The following is a 17,200-nucleotide window of genomic DNA, read 5'->3' on the forward strand; positions in this document are numbered from 1 at the left end:
TGCAAGTAATGATAGCTTCTGATAATAGCTCCACACAGATGTAGGAGAATCAGCTTTCACTTGATGTTTTGCTGTCTTCTTTACTCGTTCAGCTCCTACACAGACCACTTTGATTTCTTCTCCACTCGAATTACAAACTCAGATGCCCGGACAACAAAACAAATATCGCTTAATGCTATGTTTTATTAAAAGAGTTCTGCCTCTATTGAATCTGATCTTGATCTGACTTGCTGGTTTCAGGTTCGGGTCAGATTAAACCAGACCCTGCTGGCTCAGACATGCCTCAGAAACCACAGAAGAGCTCTCAGACTGCACACTACATCGAGCTGGGAAGTTATCAGTACTGGCCTGTACTGGTGCCCAGAGGTATCAGGCTGTACACATACGAGCAGATCCCCCCGTTTCTGAGGGAGAACCCCTACATCACAGATGGATACAGGGCATACTTGCCCTCCAGGCTGTGCATCAAAAGGTGAGAAGGACCCTTTAACCTGAAATCAGAATTTTCATCTTCAACACCACAACACAGTCACTCCACTAAAGTCAAGCAGTGCCTACTTTTTGAACACCTCAGAAAATTACTTGCGCACTAGGAATCACAGTTAGAAGAAGAGCCAAGTAAAAGAGGAGACTTAACCTATCCCACATGTTGATATGAGCCTTGAAAGTGTTCCACAATTCAGCTTTTGAAGCTTTCTTCAGTGAAAGCAGGTTAAACATGCAGACTGCCAGTGTTTTTCTCTTTTTTATGTCAGCTGTTGAAACTATGATGCATTCCATTATATTAATATTTAAAGCCGACTATAAGGAAGATAAAAAGATTCTGAACAGGTCACATTACAGATTTGATTGTTGTGGAGCTGCTGTATGATGATGTCATTGTGTCTTGGTGTAACGTGCTGTATTGGTACTCTGTGATTCCCACGCCTCGCTGCAGAGGCTGATTGATTTTGCTTCCTGACATTTGTTGTAGGGTCAATGCCAATAAAGATTTTAAGGGAGTTGGGCAACTCGTGTTGCTCTCTAGTTCTAGTTTCAGTGGTTAATGGAAACGGTGAATCCAGACTGTTTATTGATTGGGAGGTAATAGATGCTTGTCAGACATTTATGTCGGGGTGTATAATTGTTCAGAGTTTTGGTTCATACCTCTGGTTTTCTTTAGAGGGAACTGACTGTGTGACTATTTTAAAGCTTGTAAATGACCTTTGCAGCCTCTTCATCCTGTCCAATGAGACGGTGAACATCTGGAGCCATCTCCTGGGCTTCCTCCTCTTCTTCTGTCTTGGGGTGTACAACATGGCCTCGGTGCTGCCGGCTGTTGGCGCCTCCAGAGAGGATTATGTCATCTACTCCATTGGACTCTTCTGCTTTCAGGTACAATGCTGCTATTGTCTTCTGCTTAGACATCATCTCACATTGCTTTTATATAGAATAAACTCATCAGAGATATTTCAGTTCTCCTGAGCTGTGGTTAGATTGAAGTTGGCAATTACACTGCTCATGCACTAATAAATCTCAGTATATTTGAGTATTGAAGAAGGCAAATATAGGCCTCTCTAGATTTGGCTATTCCAGGTGTTAATGAACCTGTTGGATCACTTTGTACACTCATCATCACCTATAAATGTAGCCCTTAAAATATCCAGACATGCCTGTACAAGTAGGTGAGCCCAGAGTTGAGCTTTTTCCATTGTTTCAGTGGATTCAGAAAATAAAGAGCAGGGTTAGTGCAGTTACTGACGGGCGGGATAGCGATTGTAGTTTGACACAATGTGAACTTTTTACCTTTTCAATGTGGTTACATGTCATAACACCAAGTATTATGTTCAACATCATAATCACTAGTGTGATTAAAACACCACGTTTATTGCTTACTCTCAAACCTGGTGTGGAAAAGTTCTTTTATTTCTTTTAAACAGTTAGATTTCAGATTCAAGTATTAATTTATTTTATATAATAAATATGTCTGGGGCTTGACATTATTGGTATTCATTAATTATATTGCCAGTTTGTGTTTTTGTTGCATCTCAAAACGTATTTAGCTGTCTTGTTTTGACCTCAGTGTCCCGCTTTCTGTTAGAAGCTCGTGTTCTGCTTTTTCTTCTTGGTCTGTGGACGTAAACGTGTTTTATAAATAAAGTTATTTTCATTATTAAATAAATTTGAATCTAGCGTAAATCCATTCTGTGCCGAGCTTCTTTGCAATGCCCGACTGTGTGTTTTGCTGTCCTCAGCTGTGTATGCTGTGCTCGGTGGGTTACCACCTGTTCTGCTGCCATCGCTCAGAGAAGACCAGCCGCCGCTGGATGGCGCTGGATTACGCCGGTGTTTCCATCGGCATCCTGGGCTGCTACGTCCCCGGAGTCTTCTACACCTTCTACTGTAATAACGTAAGCTCACCTGCAGCCTTTCATATAAACTGCTCTCTCTTAGACGGAGTTTAAAAGTGACGATTTCAAATCAAATCACTTTTATTGTCACATCACATGTGCAGGTACATTGGTACAGCACATGTGAGTGAAATTCTTGTGTGCGAGCTTCACAAGCAACAGAGTTGTGCAAAATACAATAATGTAAACAAGCAAAATACAAGAATGGCTACATCTGAAACTAATAAATATATGTACAATATATAATAGTATATGCATTTCTGGATGTGTATACTAAATATTTTTCTACGTGTGTGTGTGTGTGTGTGTGTGTGTGTGTGTGTGTACACATATTTTACAAATTAAATAGAGTAAACAATAAGTAGAATATTTAAAATAAATAAAATAAAATATACAGAGTGAGACATGTGAAAAACAGTGGCATTACTGTACAGTGTGGAGTGCATAATGTTAAAGTTCCAGCAGTGAAGCTGAGGTGTCTATGACGTGTTCAGCAGTCTGATGGCCTGATGGAAGAAGCTGTCTCTCAGTCTGCTGGTACGGGACCGGATGCTGCAGAACCTCCTTCCTGATGGAAGTAGTCTGAACAGTTTATGGCTGGGGTGACTGGAGTCCTTGATGATCCTCCCCGCTTTCCTCAGGCAGCGCTTCCTGTAGATGTCTTGGAGGGAGGGAAGCTCACCTCCAATTATCCGTTCAGAGCACCGCACTACTCGCTGGAGAGCTTTGCAGTTGTAGGCGGTGCTGTTGCCATACCAGGTGGTGATGCATCCAGTGAGGATGCTCTCAATGGCACAGTGATAGAAGGTCCTGAGGATGCGGGGGCTCATGCCGAATCTTTTCAGTCTCCTGAGAAAGAAGAGGCGCTGCTGCGCCTTCTTCACTGTTTTGTTTGTGTGTACTGACCACGTAAGATCCTCAGCCAGGTGTACGCCAAGGAACCGGAAGCTGCTCACTCTCTCCACAGCAGCGCCGTTGATGGTGATGGGGGTGTGTACTTCTCTGCACCTCCGGAAGTCCACTATCAACTCCTTTGTCTTTGCGACGTTGAGGGTGAGATGGTTGTCTTGACACCAGTGGGTCAGGGCGCTGACCTCCTCCCTGTAAGCTGTCTCATCACCGTTGGTGATAAGACCCACCACTGTAGTGTCGTCCGCAAACTTCACAATGATGTTGGAGCTGTTAGTGGCTGTGCAGTCGTAGGTGTAGAGTGAGTACAGGAGAGGGCTCAGTACACACCCCTGTGGAGCACCAGTGTTCAGTGTGATCGGGGATGAGGTGATGCTGCCCAGTCTGACCACCTGGCGTCTGTCAGACAGGAAGCTAAGGATCCAGCTGCAGAGGGAGCTGCTCAGTCCTAGATCCTGCAGTTTCCTGTCCAGCTTCGAGGGAACGATGGTATTGAATGCTGAGCTGTAATCTACAAACAGCATCCTCACATACGTGTCTCTCTTCTCCAGGTGTGACAGGGCAGTGTGTAGTGTCAGGGCTATGGCATCATCAGTGGACCTGTTGTGGCGGTATGCGAACTGTAGAGGGTCCAGTGAGTCGGGTAGTGCAGAGCAGATGAAGTCCCTGACCAGCTTCTCGAAGCATTTGCTTACGATGGGGGTCAGGGCTACAGGTCGCCAGTCGTTCAATGAGGAGATGGTGGAGGATTTGGGTACAGGGACGATGGTGGCCATTTTGAAGCAGGCTGGGACTACAGACAGAGAGAGGGAAAGGTTGAAGATGTGCGTGAACACTCCAGCCAGCTGAGCCGCGCATGACTTGAGGACGCGGCCGGGAATCCCGTCCGGACCAGTAGCTTTGCGTGCGTTCACCTTCCTGAAGCACCTCCGCACATCCTCCTCAGACACAGTGTGCGCACTGACGTCATCCGCGGTGCGCACACTGTCCGGTCTCATGGTGTTCGCTGTGTCGAATCTAGCGTAGAATACGTTTAGATCCTCACACAGAGAGGCCGTGGTCTGCGGTGTGCTGGTTTTCCCTCTAAAGTCTGTGTTCGTGTTTAGTCCCTGCCACATACTCCGAGGGTTGTCAAACTGTTGCTCCACCCTGTCCCTGTACTCACGTTTGGCTGCTTTGATCGTCTTCCGGAGTTGGTAATGTGCGTGTTTGTAGTCCGATGTGTTCGCGGAGGCAAAGGCGGTGTTCCGTGCCGCGCGAACATCTCCGTTAATCCAGGGTTTTTGATTTGGGAAGGATTTAACTGTTCTGGATGGGACGACATCTTCCACGCATTTCCTGATAAATCCACAGACTGAGTCTGTGTACTCATCAATGTCCCTAGCAGCCACGTGAAACATTTCCCAGTCCGCGTGATCAAAACAGTCCCGCAGCGCAGACTCCGATTGGTCCGTCCAACAGTGCACCGCCCTCCGGGTTGGAGCTTCCTGTTTCAGCTTCTGCCTGTAGGCGGGCAGGAGCAGGATGGAGCGGTGATCTGATTGGCCGAATGGGGCGCGGGGGAGGGCTTTGTACGCACCCCGGAAAGAGGTGTAGCAGTGGTCGAGTAGCCGATCTCCACGAGTGTTAAAATGGATGTGTTGGTGGAGTTTGGGTGAGACTTTCTTCAGGTTTCCCTTATTAAAGTCTCCGGCTGTGATAAACGCTGCCTCTGGGTGTGCGGTTTCCTCGCTGCTGATCGCGCTGTACAGTTCCCTGAGTGCACGGTCAGTGTCGGCTTGTGGGGGAATGTAAACAGCCGTAATAATCACTGCTGTAAATTCCCTCGGTAGCCAGAATGGCCGGCACTTAATCATCAGGTACTCCAGGTCCGGTGAGCAGAAGGATTTGACCGGGTGCACGTTCGCATAATCACACCAGCTGTTGTTGATCATGAAACACACACCACCGCCTCTGCTTTTCCCAGTAAGATCCTGTGACCTGTCCACGCGATGCACAGAGAACCCCGGTAGTTGTATTGCGGAGTCCGGTACTTTGTCCGATAGCCAGGTTTCTGTGAGGCAGATCACGCAGCAGTCCCGCATCTCTCGCTGGAATGAGATCCGTGCCCGAAGCTCGCACAGCTTGTTCTCCAGAGACTGCACATTAGCCAGTAATAAACTGGGTAACGGTGGTCTGTAAGTGCGCCGTCTCAGTCGAACCAGAACGCCAGATCTTCTCCCTCTGCGTCGGCGTTTGCGGCCTCCAGGGCCAGAGAACAAAGGCGTCTCAGGTGAGATGAATGGGGGGTCTGCAAACGGAGCGTCCGTGTTGCAAAACTTGAACTCCGGAAAGTTATAAGAAAGACCGTCTTTTATGTCCAGTAAGGTTTGTCGGTCGTACACAAGGAGACATGTGCTACTCGCGAAAAAATGAAGGAAAAGTAAAATTAAACACAGAAAAAAGCTGTTGCTTGGGGGAGCTCGCGACAAGGCTGCCATACTCGGCGCCATCTTGATAATAGATTCACTGATTGATTCACTGCGCCGAGTGTTGTCGAGAAGCCTTGTTGCTATGTTTTGTACCATCTGCAGACTCCAAACTATAGACAGGTTCATTGTTTGGAAGTATTTGTAATCTGCACATAACAAGACTGTACTAGCCTTTTGACATACTGGTTGAAGTTTCCATGTTGATAGAAAGTAACGTCCAGGTTTCTGGCACATTGCTTTACGTAGGCTGTTAGTCATCCACGCTGAACAGTGATACTGAAATATGATCAGAGACTGTGGATTATTCTGAGGGCAGTTATTTGGAGTTCCAGTGCTCTGGGCCTGTATGTAGATTTTTGTTTTTTCTGGACTGGACGAGACATAAAACTGGCAGTAAGCGACGTAACAATGCGAGAGTCACGTGTTTAAACTTGCAGATTACATAACCAGGGATGGTACACGGACTGGTTCTTAGATAGCATTTTCATACTCCAAGTACTCAAAGCACTTTATACAAGTTTGCCTCTTTCACACACACAAGCACTTGTTATTAGCCCTTTTCTACTAAAGTGCTTTCTATCTAACATTCAGAGGGCAGTAGAGGTAAACTAGAGGAAATGGATACAACAACGGGGTTTTTTTCCTTTCTAATGATGAAGATCTTTGCCATGGTCACATAACATCCAAGGCCAGAAACCTTCCTGTTTGAATACTTTTACTACCATATTAGCATTTCTTTGTTATGCAGACAAACTGTTGAACTTGCAGAGATGAAGCTCTATCAGGAAAATGCGAAGCTGAACGTCCTCATGCTGGTAGAAACATCGTGGGCTACACGCGGTCTTTCAAAATAGGAAGAGTAAGATGTCCTGAGTTTGCACTCAGTGCCTAGTGTTATTCATTAGCTCATGCAAAGCTATTCCTCTGCTGTGGTTTTATCTAAAACCACGCTGTTGTTGCCTTTCTAACCCTGTTGCATTGGAGCAGTAAAAAGCTCGTGCACGTTGCCCATCTCCTCATCCCTCGAGGTTTTGCTGTTGTGATGGATTTAAGCTCACTCTTTCCAGAAACAGGTCTCCGTGTGACCCAGACTTACTCGGCTCAGCACTATCTTTTACTCTGACTTTTCTGATGCGACTTTACAAAAGATGCTGCGTCACAGTTTACTGCTGCCAGCACATTTTTCCAAACAAAAAGCAAAAAAGATCAAAGACATAAAAACTAATCGGCTTTAAATTCATAAGCAAGGTCAGAGGTAAACATCCTCGCCACATTATTCACTCTGAATCCTTATCTCTTAACGCTGAGCACCACGTCGCCCTCTGGAGCTGAATCCGTTTAAATCCTTTAAAAAGTGCTAAATGTGAGAAGCTGCCCTGCAGTCCTCTGTGACTCAGCAATGCTGTGCTTCGCTTGTATTGTAAACTGCTTATTATTTACCCTCGTGAGTCGAGTTCAAAGTGGCGGAGGACAGGCAGAGCAGGCAGACTGCTTCTCTGTCTTAAATCCTGTGTCCTTGTACTCATCACTTCAGCCTTTTATGTGCTGCTCTCATGAGCCTTCTTCAGTCTCAAGAAAGAGTCAGGCTGCTGGAAGCCTAACCTTCATTTTGTCCAGTCTTTTTATAGTTTTGCCTTCAGAAATGATAATTACATGTATTTTTTTTTAGTATTTTATTTTACCAGGCAGAAGTGATGTTGGTTCAGCATAAAATAGATGTGTAAGTGTTTTTGTAGGGTTAAAAAAAAAAATGTTTCCGCTCACATACCTGGATGATCGGACTGAATTCAGAAGTTTACAAACCACATCTGTATTCATGTCTGCAGAAAAACAGGCTTTATATTATCTGGAACAATGTCGGTGACAGCTCCGAGTCCATCTCCTTATCAGAAACTTTCTCACAGTCAAACATTCTTCCTCCGTCTGGGTCACATCCTGTGCTCTTTTACCGTTTCTCTCAGAAGAGATACCCAGTCCCTAAATGCCTCTTTAATGCGTTTAGCACCATGTTGGAGTTAATTAAATGCACCCAACTGCACGATCCACTTGAGATGAAGTCTGTCTGATCCAGTTGAAGCTGTAGCTCCGGTAGCTTTTGCAGTAGTTTCTCCTGACATTTCGTGCAGTTACAGTAATGTTTGGGTAACACAAAACCCTGATGCAAACTTGGCTGTCGATCGGGTCATACCATTGGGGAGCCACTGGTCTAATTAGTCCCTCTTAGGGCTGCCACGATTTGTCGACTAGTCACGATTACGTCGACTATCAAAATCGTCGACGACTGATTTAATAGTCGACGCGTCGTTTGAAGCTTTGTAAGAGGAATAAGTGGCAGGATTTAAGCGTGTAATAACGGACTGAAACAGAAGATGGCAGCATTGCATGTACAAGGATGTCAGCTACCGTTAAACCCCGAAGAAGAAGAAGAAGAAGAAGCAGCAGCTGTGTCCCAGAATTCATAGCGCAGCCCAGCTCAGTTTCCAACAATGGCGGCAGCTAGTTAGTTTTAATATTACTCTTATTATTCTTTCTGGGTCACAAAATAAACGTTTAACATATTTTCAGGTGAGAATGTAGCTGTGTAAACCTCAAATATCTGCTCAGTTTATCAGGACACCACATATTTTCAAAAGCGCTCCGACGTTTTCAGAGATGTCTGTTACCCACTAGCTCGTTAGCGAGCTGGGGGCTAGGCTCACTAGCGCCGTGAGAACACCGGACTCCCCGCAAATCGTTTTCAAACCCACCGCCGTCTTTCGCTAATCAGGTTAAATATATATGAGTCACTTAGATAACTTAAAATGTTATTGTTTGGCTTTTTTTTTTAGTATTTTATTTGTTCCTGAGTAAATCTGTTTGTCTGAGATTAAAGTTATAGTTTTTACACAGCTGAATAAACGTCAAGCAGACAGCTGATTATCAGAAGTGTGAGATGCTCCAGAATATACTCCAGTGTCCTGTTATATTTTAGATAGCAAGGAGTTTATTAAACTTCACCGAAACAATCTGCAAATTTCATTAAAATTTAATAAACTATCATCTTGTCTTTATTTTTAGTTAGCACAGACCTTAAACACTTAAAGCTGTAAGCTAATGATAGTTATATAAAAACAGATGCTGCTGGTGCAATAAGCTGTAGTTTTACGTCTAATGGATGATGATCTGATTAGTCGACTAATCGCAAAAATAATCGGTGACTAGTCGACTATCAAAATAATCGTTTGTGGCAGCCCTAGTCCCTCTGCCTATTTTCTTATCATATTCAGAGTTATGATGAGGAACTGAGAGGTCACCAGGCCATCACGGGTCATGACATGTAAGGTGTTGGGGAAAGCTGGAAAGACCGTAAGAAGGCAGAAGGATCATGAAAGTTAGAATGATGCCTTGTTTATGGACATATTGGTTGTGTTGCACGTCAGTGGTGACATCACCACGAGACTCGTTGCAATCGCCACTCTCACCAAACCTCTGCATGAGTGCTGGTTTAGGAGGAGAACCAGTCACACCACATTACAAAAATAAAGAAGTGTGGCTCAGTTGGAGAGGCACTCCTGCAGCTCTGATGTCACTCTTGGTGTGTGCTGCCATTCACAGGGGTGGAAATGGGCCCTGAGAGTGAAGCTGTGAAAGCTTTGTTAGGTTGCACTTTAGTTGTTCTTCAAAAGGTTACTTTGTTACTCACTGGAGAAAATAATTGGTTACATTACTCTGCCACATGTTTCAGATGTGCATATTCACACAATAACCAATTATGAACGACTACCTATCCTCACAAGGACACACAAGATCTTTCATTAGTGCCTAAATATGAACGCAAAGATGGGCAACCAGGTCAAAGAAGACTTAAATGATTTTACAGAAACTACACTTTTTGCTCGTACCTGCTCCTGTTACCTGAGGCAGATCAGGCTCTGGATGCTTTGCTGGGGTCAGCATTTAGCATTAATCTGGGTACTTCATTAGCTTTATGTGCTAGTGCTGCCTGTGCAGATGCTTGGCCTGTGTTGCGTTACCTGTAGTAGTTTGGACTCATTTTCCTGCCCTTTACGTCAATAAAAATCAAAGTAATTATAAGTGAAATGAGTGCAGACCACCTCCTCCTTGAGTCAGCTGATTGTAGTGCGAGTGCACACAAGAGGAAAAACATTTTTGGCATTGTTTTCTACTGTCTTACGCCCCCTCACTGGTAATATAAAATTAATTGATGATAATCCTAATAGCTGGCAGTACAACACCGCTGAAAGGGAGGACACGGTTGACGCGAACTGAATTATGGTGAAGCTTAAATTCAAGATGTTTTAAAGTTGACCTGAAATAACCACAGTGGTGTTTTCACGTATGTGATCGAGTAGCTCTACCTCAGAAGCCCACCTCAGACTGCTCGCTGCAGTCGTGTGTGTGCACTGAGCATCGGTTTAACATCGAAGCACAGTCCTCCCCGGAGACTTCTCAGCTCAACATCCTCAGCCTGAGAAGCAGTAATTGAATAAAGCTGAAGTGGGCCCTGCAGTCTGGCTGTGCTGATTGACTCATTGTTCCCGGTGAATAAGCAACACGACACCTTCGCCGCGCTCGCCGTTTGGAAAACAGCCTCTGATGACACAAGCCAGTTCCTTATTCCAGCCGCCCACCACCACCATGTCCCTTTTTTTTCTGTCCTATTTTATTTTATTTATTTTTTTGAACTCCTGAAGTGTTGGCCGTGCTCCTCACTGTTCGCTTTCCCCCGCATATTGGAAGCGCCGGGTTATTTTGCCCCCAGAACGTAGCTGAAATCTGCTCCAGCCCAAACCAGATGGCCGCGTTCACGGAGCGGTCCGTCACTCCTGTTCCCCACCATATGACGTTCGCAAGTCCGGGAGCCGTCTAAGCGAAGGTCCCCCTCCTCCTCCTCCACCTCCCTCCCCCTCGTCCTTGCCAAGACTGGGGCTCTGCTTCTGGGTGGCTCCTCTCCCGTGGCACGCCAAGTCCCCAAAGAAAAACAGATTTTTTATATTTAGCCAGTCAAACTCTTGTCTCGTCAAGAGTGTTTTAGAGATGCAGATTTGGAGGAGAGAACACTGAGTCTGCGAGGAGAGGAGCTTAAAAAATTTGGCTGAAGCAGAGCGGGGCCTTGTTCCTGGTGCAAATTTATTCACTGTGAAATTCAGCAGGACTCGTCACATGAGGACGTGTGACTGGACGAAGGCCTACATCCACACAAACGGACAGAAGGGACCGAGACGAGGCTGCCCAGACTTTAAACACTTACTTATAGAAGTTTAAATACCAACTGCAGACAGATTAGCATTATAGTTGTGATAACAGCAGATGAAACAGTGGGAGACTTTTAACTGATTTTTTTTTTAATTGTACTGCAGTACAGTAATATATAAACCCTGAGTTATTGTCCTATAGTTGTTCAGACATCAGAAAAAAGAAGCTGTGTGCACCACGTTTGAGGAAACTTTATTTCTGACTTTGCAGAAACACGATGAGGTGGTTTCATTTTTATCATGCTGTGTTGTCAGTTTGACCAAATTGACAGTTTCAGTTTTGCATGTACACTAAATTATTTCAGGGTTTTCCCCCCATTGGGAACTAAATCTCTGAGGAGATTGTTTGAGTGCCCCCTCCAGCTTTGGTTCAGGAGTGAGGGAACAAGTGAATAGGAGATTACCGGATGTGTTTTTGCAGCAGTGTGGATGCTGTAGCGGTGTGTTGTGGTGAGTTTCCCACTCAGTCTACGTTCCTACTCTCACCTATAGCCATGAGCTGTGGGGAGTACCTGTAAACAGCAGCAGAAATGAGCTTCCTACAACCCAGACCCAACCCATAAACAGCAGAGCAAGGAAGGATGAATGAATGGACTGCCTTTTTTTTCTCATAAAGTTTGAGTCTCAACCTTATTTGTACTAAATTAAAATAACAACTATTACCACTACTATTACTACTTTGAACCTCAGAATCTCCAAAAGCGATGTGATAACTGCCAATTCAGCTGTATCAGCTACCAGTGATCTGCTTGATAACATCAAGGATTTCACCCTTTCACAGCCTGTAACCTGTTCTTCTTTGTGGCCTTCAAATCTGAAAGAAGAAAAGCATAGCAGATCAGCGTTAAATAAAGCTGATTGAATGATGAGAAAGCTGCGCGTGTAAGAGGGTCTGCTGAGGGAAGCATCAGCTGAGTTTGCAGTGAGCTTCAGCTCGTTTGTGGTTCGGTCATAGTAAATAAAGCTCTAAAATAACACACAGTGTTCGTCCTGCTCATCACCAAACAGCAGGAAGCTTTCAGCAGCTGAAGAACTTTCCTCAGGACTCGATGAGACAGACAATCTTCAAACGAATGAAACTGTTTGCAAACAGGTCCCTCACATCAGCCCAGGGGCTGTTTCGCTTGCTTCAGCTCCCTGCGAGTTTAAAAATCGCCTGCCTGGTTTTCTTTTCTGCTTCTGAAACCGACTGAGTTTCTTTTAAGTCTTGGGACCATCGGATACCTCCAGCATGCGAAGGACATCTTGGAAAAAAAAGCTCAATCCGCCATGAAGGGAGTTTACTGTGTAGCTGGTGTGACTGAACTCTCGTCTTCCTGTCTGTGCAGTACTGGCGGCAGGTGTACCTGGTGACGGTCCTCGCCATGATCCTGGCTGTGTTCTTCGCTCAGATCCACCCTCATTATCTCAGCAAGCAGTGGAAGCAGCTGCGCTCGATCATCTTCTGCTCGGTGACCGGGTACGGCCTCATCCCCACCGTCCACTGGATCTGCCTCACGGGAGGTTTCTCCTCTGAACTCGTCCAGGTGAGCGTGCTCAGTGTGGTCCCCGTAACCAATGTTCACTGCTGTGATTCCTTTCTTTAAACAGACTTAAAACTAGCGATTTTGGCAATTTAATGAGGTCCGAAAGCAATGAGAAATAATTTTCCTGTAGACTTTACGACTGTCTGATTTCTTTTGCCAACCACAGTCGCCCCCTGCTGGTCATAAGAAGAAAAGAAATCCATGTTTAATGCACAGTGATCGGCTTTACTTTGCACAAAAAAATGTACTTCAGTCTGAAAAATCTCTTTAGATCAACTGATGATTATTAGAAAATGAACATAAGCATAGGAGATAAGCATAGTTTTAACAATTATAGGCCAGTGTCTCTTTTATCACAGTTTTCAAAATTGCTAGAAAAACTCTTTGCACAAAGACTTGATAGTTTTATTGAAAAATATCAACTAATACATGAAAACCAATTTGGATTTCGTAAAAATAGGTCAACGGCATTAGCGTTGTTGACTTTTATTGAAGATATTTCATCTGCAACACATAATAATAAATACACAGTGGGAGTATTTGTTGATTTAAAAAAAGCTTTTGATACGATACAACATTCTATTTTGATTTCTAAATTGTATAACCATGGAGTGAGAGGAGTAGCATTGAATTGGTTAATGAGTTATTTAGAGAATAGGTTGCAATATGTTTATTATTTTGGCAATACTTCTGAAAGACTGAAGATTGTATGTGGTGTTCCTCAAGGTTCTATTTTGGGACCTAAACTCTTTAATTTATATATTAATGATATTTGTGACGTATCTAAAAGGTTAAATTCGATTTTATTTGCAGATGACACAAATTTTTATTGCTCTGGAGAGAATTTGAAAGACTTGGTTGAAATTATGACTTCTGAGATGTTAAGAATAAAAAAATGGTTTGATGTAAATAAATTATCTTTGAATCTGACAAAAACGAAATATATGATATTTGGCAATCGTGTAAAGGAGGATAAAGTCATTATGTTTATAGAGGAAGAATTGATTGAAAGAGTTACTGAATTTCGTTTTTTGGGTGTAATAGTGGATGAGAATTTGACATGGAAATCTCATATTGAACATATTAGAAAGGAAATGGTCAAAAGTATTTATATTTTGGGTAGTATAAGAGATTTATTAAATTATAAAACAATGCGTATTTTATATTTTTCTTTGTTTTTTTCATATATCAACTATTGTGTTGAAGTTTGGGGGAATACATATGAGAATACCATAAAACCTTTAAACCTATTACAGAAGAAAGTTATACGAATAATTCATAATGTTAAATATAGAGAACATACAAATAAATTATTTATAGAATCAAAATTATTAAAATTAGGAGATTTAGTGAAATTACGGACATTATTAATTATGTTTAAGGCTAAAAATAATATTTTGCCTTTTAAGTTACAAAGAGTATTTTTGATGTGTTCAAGGGGAGAAGAGAATAGAAGGAAATTTTATTTTAAACATCAGTTAGCCAGGACTACACAAAGATTAATGAGCACAACGGTTAGGGGTATAAGACTGTGGAATTCACTTCATTATAATTTAAAGAATTGTATAAATTTACAATGTTTTAAAAAGTGTTATATGTTTAAAACGATAACTCAGTATGAAGAATGCGAATGAATGTGATGTTGGTTTGGGATTCGACCGGAGAGAAATGTCAATATTAGTTTGTTCCTGATTTTTGGTGCCCACCGGTGATATAAGTTCGATGGTAGATAGGGGGCAGGGTTTAATAAGAATATTTTCTTCTTCCTGCTCCTTTTCACACATGGTTGTTGTGTTTTGTTGACAGAAGATGTGGTTGTTTTGTTTGATTTGTAGTACCAAGTGTGAAATAAATAAAAATGAAATGAAATGAAATGAAACATTTTAACTCAGGAGTCTGTGGGACCGACTTTCAGGGCAAGCCTCAAGTGGCCATTAGAGGAACTGCAGTTTTAACGGCTGTTGAGGGTCCTCCTTGATTGATCCACTTTAAATGTGTTTTCCTGCTGCTGCAGTAACACAATCTGTTGGCTGGCTTTAAATGCTTTTCAGTGCTGTTAGGTCAGTCAGCAGTTCTTCCTGCACGTGCCGTTTTGTAACTGTGGGCCATTTTTGTCCACACGCTGGTCGAATCAATGTTTCTTCTTCCTTTCAGGCGTTTGTTCCTCGGGTCCTGGTGATGTACTTCATTGCAGCACTGGCTCTCATTTTCTATGTTTCCAAAGTTCCTGAGCGGTACTTCCCAGGTGAGATGACTGTTTTTATTTCTTCATTTCCTGTTTGATTCGTTGTTTTTTTCGTCCACTCATAGTTGGAAAATAACAGTAATCTAATACTGCAGAGAGAAACATTGAAAATGGGCCCGAATCTCATTAAAATCTGAAGCAAGCTGAGTGTTCCTGTCTCTGCAGGTCAGCTGAACTACCTGGGCTCCAGCCATCAGGTTTGGCACTTGCTGCTAGTGCTCATGTTTTACTGGTGGCACCAATCAACAGGCTTCATCATGGCGTACAGGCACAGTCAGCCGTGCCCCAACACCCCCCAACACGCCTAGATCGCTGCTCAGCACGCCAGGACTGCAGCTCCGATGAACCGTAAGCGGCCGTGTGACTTTTTTAAAAGGAGACCTGTTCTGCTCAGTTTCAGCTCCATCGTTTTTATTTCTGGACTCCACTAGAGGAGCTTTGCATGACTCACAGTTCAAAGTAATTCTGGGCTTTGGTGTAGCCCCTCAGCTGTTTTTCCTCCTCTGCCTTTAAACTGACTTTATTCTGATTGGCTGCCCCTCATAACCACAAGGGTTCGACTGCAAGTGGTAGTCTAGTGGAGCGTCTGTGGTCACAGCCAGAGCTTTATGACTAAAATGACCTTAATGGTGACGTCCGTGTAAGCTTCAGTTTCTGATCCGCTCAACGATGCTTTGATTACAGAGGAGCTGTTTAACAGACTGCTGAGAAAACTTTGCCGACTGCAGAGTTGGGAGTTCACTCAGATGCAGACTGTGGCTCAATTTAAATAAATCAGAAAAAAGAAAATCTTTAATATTTAAGCAGATGTTTGGGGGTTAAAAGGCTTAAAGGAATCAAAGAATCAGCAGGTGGAAGACGAGGAGCAGCTGCTCTGTCAGGACATGAGGTCATTCCAGTTACAGAAAATAAGAATCTAAGCATGAACACTACTGTATATGAAGTGTCTTTTGTCTGTTTTGTCAAAACCTCACATCGAAGCCTGTTAGAATATGTCTAAAACCAATAAAATGAAACTGAACCTTTTCAGGTAACACAGGTGATTTTTGATGCTTTTAATTGGCTCTGTTCACAGCTGACGTGTTGTTTCCTCCTCAGGTCGTCTGCAGAGACTCTGTTCTGGTCTCGGTCCATCAGTTTCCTCACAGATGGACTCCCTAACCTGTGAGTCTCTGTGATGAGGGAGGAGGAATAAATCCAGCGTGTGACGTGACGTTTGAGTACTTCAAGCTAATAAGAAACAATACGGACCTCTGCGTCGGACTGACAGCTCACCTGAAATCACTCAGACTGTCACCTTTATAAACTCCTTGAGGACTTAATGTTTGTGTGTAAACCGCAGACAGCACTGAAGGAACGGGTTGGTAATGTTAGTTTTTCTGCCTGGAAATGAACCCGTGTCCAGCTGTTTTTAAAGGTTGAAAGCTGCTTCATCTGAGAGCAGATTCAGGCTCGTCCCTGAAAAAGGAAATGAACTAATGTCAGTATTATTATACTACGAGTAAACAGACTCAAGATTTCTGATATCTTCTTTAAAAACAGACTCTGAAGTCTTTGTTAGTGGAAATGATCAAAGCGTGGGGATGATGTTCAGACAGAACAAACCAAAGAGTTTTGTGAAACAAAGTGCGGACTCAGATGGTTTCATATAAATGTACCCGCTCTATTTCATACCTGAAGCTCCGTTGTTGTTTTTTTAAGCTGCTCACTTCCTGTTCAAACTGATGTTCATTTATATGTAAAGAATTTCACAGGATGCTTGAAGGGGAACTTTAAATATTTCAGTTATTTTATGTTGTTCGTCTTTCAGTGGTAACTCTGTGGGGTGAGGGTGGCTGTGGGGATGCTCGTAAAGTTTTATAACTGCGTCCCAGCCGAGAGCTGCAGTTCAGTTCTGCGTTTACTTCCATATAAAAGATGGGCGTAGCTTCCTGGCCCGCTGTCCTGACCTCAGTCTGGTCATAATGAATAAAATGTGACGTCAGGTTTGGGTCGTCGTAAAAAGACGTCCTAACAGGAAGTCAGCGATGGCTACTTGAGCTATAAGGAAACCTTCACCATCCCTGCAGCGCTATGAACATTGATTTGTTACTACAAACTGTTTTTTGAGCATTTGAACAATCAAACTTAAGTTCTAAAACCCTAAAACATCAGATTTTGTAACTAAGCTGGGACAGTTTTTAGATTCACGTGATTTAAACATTTCACATGAACTGCATTAATATTTCTGTGTAGCGTGTGGCTCTTAATATCGACTGTAAACTCTGATCACGTTACAACAGAACTTTTATTATGACAAGCAAACTTCATTTTTGAAAATGTATTTTTTCTCTTCAGCTTTTTAAGGACATGTTTTTCCAGCTCGTTTAGGGTGATGTGCAATGTTTTCATGGCTCTCCAGTGC

The 17,200-nt window shown here is 43.2% G+C and overlaps 1 protein-coding gene across 6 annotated transcripts in view; it reads left to right on the forward strand.

Moving 5' to 3' along the window:
* The window catches only part of paqr3a (progestin and adipoQ receptor family member IIIa), a 162,767-nt gene extending 145,975 nt beyond the window's left edge, over positions 1-16,792 (forward strand). For all 6 annotated transcript variants that reach the window (XM_082556081.1, XM_082556080.1, XM_082556079.1 and 3 more), the window contains 7 exons: positions 241-472; positions 1,212-1,374; positions 2,235-2,390; positions 12,354-12,551; positions 14,706-14,796; positions 14,962-15,144; positions 15,895-16,792. In XM_082556081.1, the coding sequence (XP_082412207.1) occupies positions 279-472; positions 1,212-1,374; positions 2,235-2,390; positions 12,354-12,551; positions 14,706-14,796; positions 14,962-15,104 (945 nt within the window). In that variant the 5' untranslated portion in view covers positions 241-278 and the 3' untranslated portion in view covers positions 15,105-15,144; positions 15,895-16,792. The remainder of the gene's footprint in view (positions 1-240; positions 473-1,211; positions 1,375-2,234; positions 2,391-12,353; positions 12,552-14,705; positions 14,797-14,961; positions 15,145-15,894) is intronic.
* Positions 16,793-17,200: the final 408 nt, after the last annotated feature.

Source organism: Aulonocara stuartgranti (genome assembly GCF_965226115.1).
Source record: "Aulonocara stuartgranti genome assembly, chromosome: 12".
Taxonomy (NCBI): Eukaryota; Metazoa; Chordata; class Actinopteri; order Cichliformes; family Cichlidae; genus Aulonocara; species Aulonocara stuartgranti.